We start from the raw sequence: 15,072 nt of genomic DNA, 5'->3' as shown, positions 1-15,072 counted from the left end.
CAAGCTTAACGAAACTAAGAAATTCCAACTTCTACATTCGATGCCGAAGCCTATCAAATCAAGTCCGATTGACCTCAAATTTTGCACACAAGTCATAAAATGACATAGCAGACTTATAAAAATTTTCAGAACTGGATTCCGATCACGATATCAAAAAGTCAACTCTCCGGTCAAACCTCCAAACTTAAACTTCTTATTTCTGCCATTTCAAGCCTAATTTAATTATGGGTTTCCAAATAATTTTTCGGACACACTCCTAAATCCAAAATTACCATACGGAGCTATTGGAATCATCAAAACTCTATTCCGGGGTCGTTTACATATAAGTCAACATCCGGTCAACCTTTTTAACTTAAGTTTTTATCCTTGAGAGTAAATATCTCAATTCATTCCAAAACCTCACCGGACCCGAACCAATTACCCCAGCAAGTCACATAATAAATGTAAAGTAAAAATTAAATAGTAAATGGGGGAACATGACTGTAATACTTAAAACGACCGGTTGAGTCATTACAATAACTGAAACAACTATCATAAATATGTAGAAGTAGAGTAATTATATTAAATGAACAAAAATAGCAAAATTGGCAATCTGGAGTGAAGCACGTACAACTAAGTGTTAAATAGTCAAAATATTTTGTCACAAGTTTTAGAGACATAATGAACGTCGATGAACCTTTCAGCAAAAAAAATACAAATTTTAAGGTGATTACGTCAAGTACTATCAGTAGTTCTAAAATTAATGAGAATATAAATTGTATATACCCGCTTGGTAAAATCATACTTATAGCATCAAATGAATATCGAAAAAAATATGACAACAAGAACAAATTCAATATTCACTTAATTGATCATCTTGCTTCAAACGGAGACGAGCATACAATAAAAAATGATGTAAAGTTGAAGATTGGTTGTTAAGGCCAATAAGGTATAGTAATGTTTAAGATTGCTTAATAATAGATACATTTTGATTATAAATGAAAATGCAAGCGTGCAAAATATATGACTGAAAGAGCTATTTTAGCAAACAAAAATATTTAAGTCGATCAACTAAATTAAATGCTAATTATGCAAAGTTTCTTGGTGAAAGGAAAATATTTTTTAGATTTGACTCAGTAAAAGATAATACCAATTACGGCTATTATCAGGAAGAATATTTAAAATACTATAACACCAAATAATCTTCTGCTACACATCTTCGTTGTCAAGTTAATACATTTTATATATCTTTAGAATTTAACTTTTGCCTCTAGACATGAAGGATATCTTTTAAAATTCGTCCAAAAATAATTTTAAGTACATTTATTGTATTTTCATATAATAAATTGACTAAAAATCAACGTGCAACGTAGATACATAGAAACTAGTTTTTCTGTATGTATTCATTCGCCCACAAGTATTGTTGGTTCGGTGATGGGCTTTGACTGGTAAACATAGAAAACCCGATTATTCAACGGCCCAATATATGGCCATTCAGCGGTCCAGGCGCATATCATAATGCATTTTCGTATGTTTATCTTACACAACCCAATCTCTCTTTCGTTGAAAATATTCGTAAGGAAGATTTGCATAACTAGGATCATTTAGTGCAAAAATTTCCAAAAAATATGATATATTTTGGGGTGATGTTTAACTTTTGACCCCTGCTTGCTTTATGGAAATTTCAAGGTCAAAAGTTAAAAGTGTTGCCATGGGAAAAAACGAGAGACAATACTTTTTAAGCTTAAAGTTTTGCCCATTAGGCAAGCGAGGATAAAATTTCAAGCATTTCACCCCATTTAGTGCCACCGTTTATATTTTGACCTCATTAAGAAAAAAATTAGAAAAATAATTCCGATGCTAGAATTTTAAAGTTCACTACCATAATTTTGTCTGAAAAATCTGGCATCAAACTTTAAAATTATGGTGGCGGGACTATTTTACCAAAAAGTTTCTTAACGAGATCAAAATATTAATAGTTGTTCTAAAAAAATCCATCCAGCGTAATTTTCTGTATTCATATATATATATATACGCGCAAATGCGTGTGTGTGAAACTTGTTATTGTTGTATATTAAGTTGCCGTGATCGTGAAAAATTATAAACTTCAAATCTTGAATTATGTCTATGTATACAAGGCCTATATTGTTGAATCGGTATTTTGCTTTCCTCGATAAGTCTCATATTAAGTCAGAAAATCAATTATTGTAATGATATCAATAGTGAAAACAATACTCTTGTTATCAAGAGAAAGAACCAAATTATCAGTATTTTAACAAATAGCAAAAAGATATCTATCATAAAAGATGAAAAGGTTTGGAGAATGAAAATCAATTCGTCTAACTTTCAATCTCAATACGAACCTACAACAACAATAACATACCCAATATAATCTCAATACAAACATAAATATCAATTATTTAAAATTAATTTTTAGATTTATAAACAACATGACTGTATAACCAAAGTAGTTTAAAACCACATGTAAAAATCTTTATTTCTAAGGTACTATATAAAATGAAGTAGCTAGAGTAAACGTTTGTATAACAGAAATATCTAAATACTTACCTGCATCGATAGTTATACTTAACTAAAAATTAATTTAAAATTTAAAAATTATACAACAACAACAACTCGGTATAATCCATTAGTGGGGTCTGGGGAGGGTAGTGTGTACGCAGACCTTACCCCTACCCTGGGGTAGAGAGGCTGTTTCCGATAGAAACTCGACTCCCTCCCTCCAAGGACTCCATACCTTACTCTTGGGGTGACTCGAACTCACAACCTCTTTGTTGGAAGTGGAGGTTGCTTACCATCAGAGCAACCCCTCTTGTTAAATATGAATGCAACAACACTACACATCACATATGAGACTTCTATAAACAAGAGCATAAGATTAGAATAATTATATTTTTAAATAGTGAGTTCATAGTTACTATTTGTTGTAATTTTAATCAATTTGAATCAAAGAGAAAATGACTCTCTATAGCCCCTCAAAATTTTAATAGTCCATGTTTTCCCCCATTGACACGAAATGTCCATTCGGCCCAAACATATTACATCTAATAGCCCGAAATATCTATTTTGTATATTTTTTGTATAGTGACAGTCTATTTTGTATATTTTTTGTATAGTGACAGTCTATTTTGTATAATGACAATCTATTTAGTCTATTTTGTATATTTTTTGTATAGTGACAGTCTAGTTTGTATAGTGATAGTCTATTTTATATATTTTTTGTATAGTGACAGCCTATTTTGTATATTTTTTGTATATAGTGACAGTCTATTGTATATAAATTGTATAGTGACAATCTATTTAGTATATTTTTTGTATAGTGATAGTCTATTTTGTATATATTTTGTACAGTGACAGTCTATTTTGTATATATTTCAACGATGTATATACAGAATTAATTGAAAAGTAAAGTTTGGTCAAAGCCAATATGCCATTATTATCACATTTTTGTATAAAATAAATGAAATTTAAGCTATTCGTCTCTAGAGGTCAACACTAGTCAAAACTGTCCAATAATATTTCAAGAAAAAAATGTTCAACTTTGCGGTACTAACTTGGAGTTCCTTGTCATGTTTCATATGGGCATCTGACAATCATTTTACCGGAAAGCTTCCTAAATTCTTTGTGAACTTTATGAACTTCCAAGTCCTGTATGAATGATTTTGTTTTTCTGGTTATCTGATTAACTATTATTTTTTTTATCTTAGGTTTCCAGATAAATGCATCCGTTTTTTTATTGTCTTCTGTTTAACAGATTTTTGAGAGATTAGTTCTTGTTAACAGGAGACTAGAGGAAACACTTCTTGAAGGACCAAGAAATTTATTGCATTTGAATAAATTTAGGCTAGCAATTATAATTTGTTTAGAGCTATAAATTGTATGACTTAATTAAATTGTATGAATTAATTCACGGCTACAACTCAAATTTGCTCGAAGGAAAACGGAAACCCAACGGCTAAATGACCATTGACCACGGACCTTAGCTATTTAAGAGTCTATAATAGGAGAGCAGCAAGTCCTCAGTCCAACCCGAATCAGAATCCGAATCCCAAACGGGAATGTAAGACGACTTCCCCTACATATATATGCTGACGACACACACCGTATGAGGAAAAACGTGTAAAAATATCCACAAAATAATCGACTGGGATTGGGTGGGTAGCGGAATTAATCCACCATCTAAAATTCTAGGGTTTTCAATTGCCCCTAATCTAACTCTACAAAAGATTCAGATCACACCCCAAAACCTGATTCTTCAAAAAATTTGTTTATTGTTTATAAAAGTTCCGTTCTTTTATGTGTTTGGTGTGAACTGTTGCGAGATTTAGCAGTTGAAAAATGGCGAGTGCGGGAGAAGCAGAAGCGGAGTACGAGAGCGACCCGGAAGAGGCGAAGTTGTCGTTGAAGATGCGGAGGAGAGAGGCGAGCGATGACGAGGAGGAGGAAGAAAGGGAACCGGAGGAGAGAGAAAATCCCCATCAGAGGATTGAATCTGACGGCGAATCGGAGGGACAAGGCGCTGCTGCCGATTATGACGAAGAAGAAGAAGAATACGATGATGAAGAGTACGGGGAGGATGAGGAGGATGAGTACGAGGAAGCTGGTGGAATTGTTGGCGATGGTCACGAGGAAAGTGTTACGGAGGATGTTGAGGTTGTAGCGGAGGGTGCTGATGGAGTGAAGGTGGTTGTGGGCGAAGGAACAGGGTCAGGTCAAGGGATTGCTGATGGCAATGAGAATAATGTGCTGCCGGGGGAGGAAGAGGAGAAGAAAGAGAATGAACCCTTTGCAGTGCCCACTGCTGGAGCGTTTTACATGCACGATGACAGGTTTCGAGACAATGCCGGTGGACGACACAGGTATTGTCCATTCTCTATGCTCAGAGATAGTGCATTAGTATCTGATTTGATTGAGTAATTTGTTTTGCACTCTATATGTGTATATCATCGTGTCTTGGTAAAAATTTCTTATAATCAGCTGGTTGCTTTCAGAAATTAAAGCTATATGGAACATGGAAGGTTTTTGTACTTTATGTGCCATCTTAACTCTTCAAATACTATGAACACATGTAGAGATATTTAGTCCAGTGGAGCTATTGAACATGCCGCTGTTGAGACATGACTTTGTCCATCAGAAAGGCCTAATCTTGCCAAACCAGAATATGATTTGATAGAGTAATTAGTTTGGCACCCTATATGTGTATAGCATCGTGTCTTGGTCAATATTTTTGATAATCAGCTGGTTGCTTTCAGAATTTTAAAGCTATATGGACCATGAAGGTTTCTTTTGGATATTCTACCTAGGTTAAACTCATAAATATTTCGTCTGCTAAGCAATTGATAACGATAGTTGTGTTAGCTCCTGAAGCATATTGTAGACATCTGCATTTTCTGGGAAGAAGTCTCACTTCGTGAGTGGAAGATTGTTGCTAGCTTTGTACTCTTAACTTCATGCCTTATTCAAAGTACTCTTAATTTCTTGTATAATTGCTTTCCAAGAGAATTACCTGTGCAATTGAGAAGGATTGAATTGAAGGAATCTTTAGTTAGCTGCTATATGATAGAAAAATTGCAGAACAACTTGCTAATTAGGAATTTCTTGATCACTTGCTTTGCGTTTTAAAAACAATCAAGCATGTCAAGCTTTGCATGTTCAGAAAAAGAAGTAGCAGGAAGGTTATATGCAGTTACTAGTAATGGGAATGAAGATCTCTCTTCCTCTCTCTCAGTTGCTGGTCGATGGATTTGAAGATTGAGATCTTTGTTGATTCTTTTAGGATTTCTGGTTAATTGGCCTTAAAATGATTCTTGGTCATGGTGTACTATACCAGCTTATATGATGCCACCTTCCCTCTTTCAAGGTGACTTAAAGCTCTCAGTAACAGGGTACATTTGTGGATCAGTTTGGGGGTTCCAACGGTTTTCAAGTAAACTTTCAACTGAATTGGATAAAATGATCAAACTCATAGGGATATATGACCCACATAGTTGATGGTCCACTCAGTATAACTCAAAGTGTCAAATGGCACATGCAAGTATCACATGGTTTGTTATGATGCCTCTGTGCTCTAGCATGCTAAGTTATCCATGAACTGCTATGAGGTTTAGACCTGTTCCCTTGAAAAAAACTCTTGCAGAAGTAAAAATCAAGGAGCCTAGTAATAAATAACATTGCAAATTCACATGGTACTGTTTCTTAAGTCACATAGTAATCCTATACAATGTGCTTGATATGTATCCAAGAAATACAAATTGATTGATGAGGCATATAGCTTAAACAATTTGTTCATTAGGGAGCTGGATAACTTATAGATCTAGAAGAGAAGGTTGATCATACTTTAACTCAAATTTATTGAGTGGAAGAACCTTTTTCTAATGTAATCTTTTTTTTTTAATTTAGTAAATCCCAGTTGCTTAAACTGCCCTAACTAAGAGCTCGACGGTGGCCTTTTAAACATTTTATCCTTGGTTACTTGGACCTCCGCTATTATGGTTGGAGATTGAGGGTCTTTTCCATTAGTTATCACTCATAAGTTAATTGAATGGAAGAATGCAAGGAAAAGCACCAAGAGAGCCTTGTCTTACCAAATGTCTGCACAATGGTCAAAGGTTTTTGTCCATACTGCTTTTTTTGTAGTGGGAGAACACATTTTCTTAATTTTTCTACAATGTCAGGTTCCATTAACACCTGATTAGTGTAGTTGCATCTCCATGAACTTTTCTAATTTGATAAAGGTAGGATGACTCAGAAAAAGAGAATGTTTCGAGCCTGGTATATCTAGCTATAATGTTAGTTTCTGGAAGCTTTTGGTTTATTTTTTCTGAGTTGAATTACTGCTTAATGTTTAGAGTGTGCTTTTTAAATACTCCCTCCATTTTATTTTATATGGAGGTGTTTGATTGGCCACGTAGTTCAAGAAAGGCTTTTGCTACAAATGTATCGCTACAACTTGTGGTCTTAAACATGCTATGGCATTTCTGTGGCTGTAAGAGCGTCTTGTTAAGGGTAAAATGAGATGTTTTAATATTAAAGAGTTTTCTGCCACATAAAATGGATTACAGGGAGTAGTAATATGGAATTGTATTGCTTTTTGAAGATTAGATGTCAGATGGTTTGACGTATTCTGAGTCTATAAAATTGGTGCTTGAGGACTTAAATGTTATTAAAATAAAATCAGTGTTTAAACCTTGATTGTTGTGAATTCGCTGAATTTAGTCATTTGACAGCTAAAAGATTCTATTGTTTTATGCTAATTATGCATTAGCTACTTTATCCTGTATATCTAAGATATTGTCGGAATAATTGTACTGGTAATGCTAGCTGCTGCTTTTCTTTTCTGGCTTAAGACTACGGGTAGCATGTAGATAATGAACCATTACTTGTTCTTTTCCCTCTTTTTGTCTGCTAGAGTTTCTTCATTGGTTGTTCACTTTCTTCTGTGCATCTCTGGTCCTTCTGGGCCATTAATTTGCATATCCCACAACTTAGTCCCGTTTGATGTCACCCATAACTTCCCTAGTGTCCATTGTTCCGATGGTTGAAATATTTCATTGACCACGCATGTTGGATTCCATTCTACCAATTATTCTAAATCAAGAGCATCACTCTTTATTGTATAAAATTCATCAGAATCATCTTCAGTCTCTGGCACTTCTTGGATTTATTCACACATGCAGAGCGTTCTTCCCACCGTATGAACATCCCTCCGCAGAATAATATTTTCCTCTTGTCAAGCTACACGTGTCCTCTGCTCCTTCAGTTGACACTTACGAGTTTTTTGAATATGTTGACAGAAATGGTTCTAGCCACAACATCCCCCCCCCCCCCCCAAGTTTGTACCTGATTTTGAGGGGACCCTTGGAGCAACGGTAAAGTTGTTTCCTTATGACCTATAAGTCACTGGTTTGAGCCGTGGAAGCAGCCACTAATGCTTGTGCGGCCCTTCTTCGGATCCTGCGTGAATGTGAGATGCTTTGTGCACCGGGATGCCTTTTGTTTGTACCTGATTCTGTCCGTGTCTCTTTGACTTCAACATCATCATGTTCCTTTTCCTTTAGTACATGTTATTCATTGGTCAACTCTTACATTTTATTCCATCAGAAAAGGGGTTGGGGTATTTGTGGAAGATAGGACGTTGTAGTTAAAATTAATACACAATGAAGGCCTGTACACCGTGAACTCTTGTAGCTTTCCTCACGAGAAGATAATAACTTTACCATCCATTTTTTATATATAGAACTGTTGGATACTACTCCCTCCGTTTCAATTTAGAGGAGTTAGTTTGACTCGGCACAGAGTTTAAGAAAAAAAAGAAGGTTTTTGAAACTTGTGGTCTTAAAAGCTTAAGGGGTAAAAGCTTTGTGGGGCCATGATATTTGTGTGGTTATAAAAGCTTCTCATTAAGGGTAAAATGGGTAAAATGAAGAGTTTAAAGTTGAATTATTTCCAAATTTAGAAATGTGTCATTTATTTTGGAACAAACTAAAAAAGAAAGTACCTCATCTAATTTGAAACAGAGGGAGTGAATGAAAAAGAAGTTATGAAATTGATAAATGAAGAGCATGAGTGCTTAACACAAAGTTTTAAAAAGTGAAGACAAGAGAAAGTGAAATATAGATGCTCTATTTCTTTTGTGCAATGAAGCGTGGAAGATTTCAAAATCTTAATATTTTCTTTAAAAAGTGAAGATCGGGGTAAAGTTGAGTGTAAGTCCTCTTCCAGTATCTTTTGGATATTCAGACAAATTAGACCATTCAACTAAGAAGGGTGAAATACCCAAAGTCACGCTATCCCTCGTTGTAATTTTGCTTATCTGATATATTTTTTTCCCGTCACTTTGTTTAATGGGAACCTCTCAATTTGGATCCTTAGTTTACCCATATCAAATAGGTGTGACATGGGTATGAGTGCTTTGGGTGGATTCTTCAAATTACACTGAAAATCAGCAGAAAACTACAAGTACCGGTACTGGATATTTACATTTTATACAAATCGTGTAGGTTTTGTTCCTGAATCCAGGTATGTAGCTGTTCCCTAAGTGAGAATGATATTCTGAATATGTCATTGTTGACCTGTGCATTTTATCTAGAACACCAAAATGATCAGGTAGTGATTGAAGACTAGGGATAACATTGCATGTACCCTTGACCATAGAATAAACACCTACATCATTCTTTCTCTGCTTTAATTTTTTTTCTTGCATTTGTCTAATGTTTTTTTGTTAGCTGCATTGCAACCTCTTTATATGGATGCTTGGTTTGTTCGAAAACATCACCACACAACCTGTACCGTTCTTCAAGTGCAAATGAGATATCAAATTTCATGTTTGCAATCTTCAATGTTTCCGCAGAAGCACTAAATTTATTGTTTAGCGATTGTGTTTTTCATCGTTAATTCTAAATATAACTTTCTAAAGAATTGGAAATTACAAGTGCAATGAAAGTTGGGATCATAACTAAGTTTTGTAAAGTGGAATGTTTCTTCTAAGTGATGCTGCTGCAAAGCATGAGTTTTGATAGTATTTGATGGAAGTGATTGGATACTGGTATGCATGATCACTCGTAGATGAGTTCAATCTGCATTTCTTTCTTTCCTCTCAAAGTCGAAGATTTTGATCAAACTGTAAGTCGTAAGAGTATTTCAGAATAGGCATACTTTTTGACCCCTTCTAAGTATTGGCGTTGCGGACAGTGCTGGTAATGTGCTGAACAACATAAACTGCTTTTCAAGTTGCTTCTATGTACCACTTTATGGGTCTTACTGTTATCTCACTCTCTTAAATGCACAAACCTGACATGTTACAAATGCTCTTCTATTAATAATGAGCACATTTTGATATTGTTGTATAATTGTTTTGCTAGGCGAACTTTTGGTGGAAGGAAGTTATGGGAATCAAAAGATGATCGGAAATGGGGACATGACAAGTTCGAAGAATTGAGCGTGGAGGAGAGGAATTATGAAGAGGTGAATGCTTATAGCCACATGCTTCTTCGTTTTTGCTTATCTTTTTTCCTAGTCTTTTGCATAACTTGTGTTGCTATATCAATACTATTCTATCAAAATCCTCAGGGTAGGAGGGCTTCAAGGGGTCGTTATCGTGGACGAGGTAGAGGGCGAGGGCCTGAACGTGGAACTGTGCGAGCACGAAGACCCAAAGCTGACATCAATGACAACATTCAGGGCAACGATAATAATCAGAAGATTCAAAATAATACTTCAAAGGGTATGCGAGGCAGGGGTCCTAGAAGGTATCGGCCCTCATTTAAGGACAACATTGGTGCACCACCTCCACCAAACAAACAGTGAGTGTCAATTCAATTAATTTTCTCCTTTTCCTCATCCGCAAGGATTCTTCTTAATGTTCTTCATCAAATTGAAATTTTCAGATCTGGTCTGTCAGCTGAGAAACTTTCACATCACAGCACAGCCAAAGCATCTACTCCTGTATCAAATGTAGAAAATGATGCAGTGGCAGCTGCTAAGCTAAGCTTTGTGTCAAGCTTGAATTCTGCTTCTCCTCCATTTTACCCCTCTAGTTCCTCCACTAAGGGAATCACTACAATGGACAAGAGAGAGTTGCAAACCGGGACAAGTAGCCGCAGTGCTCAGCCTTCTGTTTTAGGAGATAGTTCTGCTGCTGCACGATCAACTGTAGTGCTGCGAGGGAAGAATGTTGGTGATTCTATTAGCCTTGACAAGCTTAATATTGCTGATCCTATTACTGCAGTAGCTGCGAAACCATCATCTGGTTTGCAGTTGCCTCCTGGCTCCTCAACAATAAATCCTACTCAATCTCAGCCATTGAGAGGCCAAGGAAGAGGATTTAATGCAATGCCACTTGTAAACTACCAATCTCCTGTAATAAATAACCAATTCAACCGAGTTTCTCAGCCGACAAACCTCTCCTCTACTCATAGAAATCCTGTTCAAAGTCGAGGACAACCTTCTTTCCAGGTTGCTGGTCAGCAGTTTGCTCAGCGATCTGGTACTGGATCTCAAGGTTCATCTCCCCCAAAAACTGGACAGTCTATCTCTGAAACTAGAGAGATTGAATCTTCTTTGGATTCAAGTAAATCAAAGAGTGCTATGGTTGCAAAAGGAAAAGGCACTCTTCAGAGCACTGGAAGGGGATCGGTTCTGCATGGCGGAGCTCAGGTTATGGGTGCACCTGGAAGTGTTGGTGGTGGCGATCAGAACTTTCCTGCAACACCAACCTTTTTGCCAGGTAAGACCTTTTTATAATTACTATGATTCGTATAACATTCTTTAATAAACATCATCTGTATGTGCCCCTTGGAGAATGGTTCGTGCAGTACTCTTTCACTCAATTTATTTTTGGGAAATTATTATATACAAGTAAAAAGATTCATTATAAGGTCATCGGCGGGGAAACAATGCAGCATCTAAAGTCAATGTTATTGCATTACAATTCTTGAACCAAAATGATTGGATATTATTTGAACCTGCGAGGATGATGTTTTTGGTGTATATTTACTTTCATCACTTTGGTTGTTCTATCATGGACAGAACTTTTGTTGTTGACATTGATATCCCTAGCTCTTGATAGTGCAACATATAGTTGTTCGTGTGAGAAAACATGTTGTGACAAATGTAGTTTAACATTGGGAATTATTTGGCCCGCTACTTTAGGTGAAATGTTGATAGACTAAAATTACCCTGAAATGTTGATCGACTTTTATATTCTTCAAATACTTCATTATATTTTCCAAAAGTGAATTTCTTTTGGGTAATATTGTAATATTCAGAATTTTATAGTAATATTCAGTATTTTGATAAGTCCCGGAAAATATGATAAACATTATGGAATTTAAAAGGTTAACTCTAGAAAATATAAAGATTTCACATAAACATGTCATTTTAAATTCTTTAAAGCTTCAAGACACTTTTAAATTCGAAGACAAACTTTATAGTTTATAGTTTATATTTTTTTACATTAATGTTGAATGAATAATTTAGTTCTTAAGGGGCATAAACGTTCATCGACTTTTTATGGGCATTTGGTCATTCAACTTTTTATTTAGTGGGTATCCCACTTTTCTATTAGCATAGATATACAACAACAACAACAACAACAACCCAGTGAAATCCTACAAGTGGGGTCTGGGGAGGGTAGGATGTACGCAGCCTTACCCCTACCCTGGAAGGGCAGAGAGACTGTTTCCGATCTGTTAGCATAGATATAGATATAGGTTATGCTATAGTTAAATTGGGCCATATGTGATATTTATCAAGAATGTTGTCTATTATTGATAGATTATGGTCATTATATTGGTGCAAGATTATGCTGTAGTTATATTGAGCCATGTGATATTTATCAAGAATGTTGGTTTGTTATTGGTACATTATGGTAATTATATTGGTGCATATTCCTAAAGGAAAATCATTTTTTTACCTCCAGCTTCCGAGTGACACTTAGTTTTCCTCTCTTGTGAATTTGCAGTCATGCAATTCGGGGGACAGCACCGCGGTGGCATTGGAGTTCCTGCTGTTGGCATGGCCTTTCCTGGATATGTTGGTGGTGGTTTGGGGAATTCTGAGATGACATGGTAAGCTTTTATGCCAATGCGACCAGGGAAAGATGAGTGTAACTTCCATGTGCTGTATGGAGATTTTATTACTTAGGCATTTTCCATCATTTACCCAGTTGTGGATGGGATGAATGGCACGTCTATGGAGTGAAACCATATTTTCCATCTGAATCGTTGTATATTATTTTACCTCTGTTCATTTAATCATAAATATTGATACCCTGGTTTTCCTATATTGGGTAATTTTTAAATGATGTTGGTTTTCAATTGTCAGGTTGCCAGTTTTAGCTGGGGCTGCTGGAGCATTAGGTGCAACATACTGTTCGCCATATTTTGCTGTTGATGGTGCTTATAATGCTCGCCCATCTGGGCAAATATCTTCTCTCACTGCTGCTCCAAGGTCAGTATTCTCACCTCCATTTCAGGATATTCCCCGTTTCATTAGTATTCTTCTTCGTGCTGGCTTGTGTGTATCATACTTGTTCCACATGTTTCTTTCATTCCTTTGCATATACATTATTCTCTTGCCTTGTTTTGCTTAATGGAGATGTCGCTATTGTCTGTTCTGCGACGGCTTACTCATGATGTGTGAACTCTGATAGCATGACGAGTGTCAAGACTAATGTGACCCATATTTTTCTCTCGAAGAAAAACTTGTCCTGGTTGCTTAGCTCGAAAAGCAAATGGTAAAGCCTGTACAATTGCAACCAAAAGTTTTGAGGGATCCATTTTGTTGTTTTGGCTATTTATGGATATTTATTGTAAGTTTAGTCTAAGGAGCATAATCTCTGAGAGAGTTCTGCTTGTGCAATGTCTTTATTCAGTCTTCATCGACAGTTACTGGTTTGTGGATTTGTCATCCATTCTCACCTATCAACGTCATTTGTTATTACAATTTGTCTGTGAGAAAGTGACTTTTTGGTTCTGTAAAATATTGCAGCTATGCATGTAGCAGGCATTTTTTGATTATGGTTGTAAAAAGTGGAAAAGAAACTTAACAATCGCTTCCTTTGCAGCAAAGAGAACAATACCGGTAAACCAAATAATGAATGCAATCCCCAACAGAGACCAGGTGAGATATGTGGTGCTTGTGTTCTAGTTTTTGCATAATTTGCTCTGCTCCTGCATATCTGTGGACCTATATCACTTATCTTGTATGCCCCATTTCATCTCTCAGAGCTCTCAAATGACGACTTAGGTCAGCGTCAGAAGAATCCTCGCAGGCAAGCTTATATTCAACATTTCTGAAATGAGGCTCTATTTCCAGCCTTCCCTTTTTGCTTAATTACATGAATTTTTTTGTTTAATTAACCATTTTAAATTTTGAATTCATCTATTGTTCTTTGCAGATATACAGAGATGAAGTTTGATCAGTGAGCTTGTTTGTAGGTTGAAGCTGTTTAATAAGCAGATTAAGGTCGAAAGTTACAGTCAAAATTTTCTTTTTTAGTTTACAGTTAAAATTTTCCATCTATAGTTAGTGTTTTGCGAATATCTGAGCAAAACTTGTGGTGCTGCAGGCATTCTCCCAGACCCTATGCTCTCCGACTGTTGATGGACTCATCTAGGGCTCTCATGTGTTGTGATGTATTTTAGGTAACAATTTTGCTCATGAGTTTACTATCATAATTTCTTGTGTTTTGTTTCCTCTAACGTTTTTTCATCACCGTGACAATTGCCCCTCCCCACCTTCCTAAGAAAAAAGCCCCCCCAAAAAAGCACTCTTACTGGCCTGTAGAGGGGGAATTTTTAAGTCGAATGAATTTATCTGATGGTATCGTGATCTATCTGAAGGGGAACAGTATTGGGGCATTTTTTCTACTACCGATTTATACATCTTATGTTTTTCGTTTCTTCCGGATCTATATTCATTGTATTCTGTTCTCATTCTGGACTCTTTATCCACAGGTTTACATGACAAACGCCTGCTCATGCTGCTTCACTTGCAGGATACCTGCAGCTTGACGGGTGGCAGTTATTTGTTTAAATATGTGGTATACCATTACAGTACTCTAGTCTTCATACTTGTGCAAGTCTCTTTCAAAAATTGAGAAATAAGTTTTACCTTATTTTTTTAAATCTCAGGTTCTTGTGGCTTGGTTTTTCTTTAACTGAAGGAATTGAGAATTGTTGGTTGGTTTCTTCAAATGATGACGAAAATAATGGTAAAACTCTGGAAGCGATTGCAGCTGTTTTGTTATTATGCGAAGTTCTCCTCTTCTGAATAGATTGCCCTAGTGTCTTCCCAAGTTCTCCGTTGGTGGCCTTAAGTTACTACTTATTTGGTGGATACTTTCAGGGTGTTGTAGTTAAATATTATGTTAACAAGAGAGCATAGCTTGCTCAGATGTTGAATAATAAATTTTGTTACAAAAATACTTTTGTTTCTCCAATTTTATGCACATATGGAATTGATGATGGACCTCACTGGATTACTTTCTAGTCAATGGATTGTTGGGAAACCTTGTGTAACATTATGTGTTAAGACTTGTGTCTCTTTTGTTGGAAGCAAGGTGATACTTGGGAG

At 36.0% G+C, this 15,072-nt stretch overlaps 1 protein-coding gene across 1 annotated transcript; it reads left to right on the top strand.

The window, feature by feature from the left end:
- Positions 1-4,018: 4,018 nt before the first annotated feature.
- On the top strand, positions 4,019-15,014 carry LOC107800827 (protein MLN51 homolog). The gene is made up of 12 exons (XM_016624072.2): positions 4,019-4,856; positions 9,858-9,960; positions 10,066-10,298; positions 10,383-11,221; positions 12,458-12,563; positions 12,820-12,945; positions 13,562-13,617; positions 13,723-13,768; positions 13,895-13,962; positions 14,066-14,141; positions 14,454-14,539; positions 14,631-15,014. The coding sequence occupies exons 1-9, from the start codon at positions 4,336-4,338 to the stop codon at positions 13,920-13,922; spliced, it is 2,058 nt and encodes a 685-aa protein (XP_016479558.2). The 5' UTR covers positions 4,019-4,335; the 3' UTR covers positions 13,923-13,962; positions 14,066-14,141; positions 14,454-14,539; positions 14,631-15,014.
- Positions 15,015-15,072: the final 58 nt, after the last annotated feature.

The sequence above is a fragment of the Nicotiana tabacum genome, chromosome 4, assembly GCF_000715075.1.
Source record: "Nicotiana tabacum cultivar K326 chromosome 4, ASM71507v2, whole genome shotgun sequence".
Taxonomy (NCBI): domain Eukaryota; kingdom Viridiplantae; phylum Streptophyta; class Magnoliopsida; order Solanales; family Solanaceae; genus Nicotiana; species Nicotiana tabacum.
The sequence above is the reverse complement of the archived record's forward strand: the minus strand, read 5'-3'. Positions and strand labels throughout refer to the sequence as shown.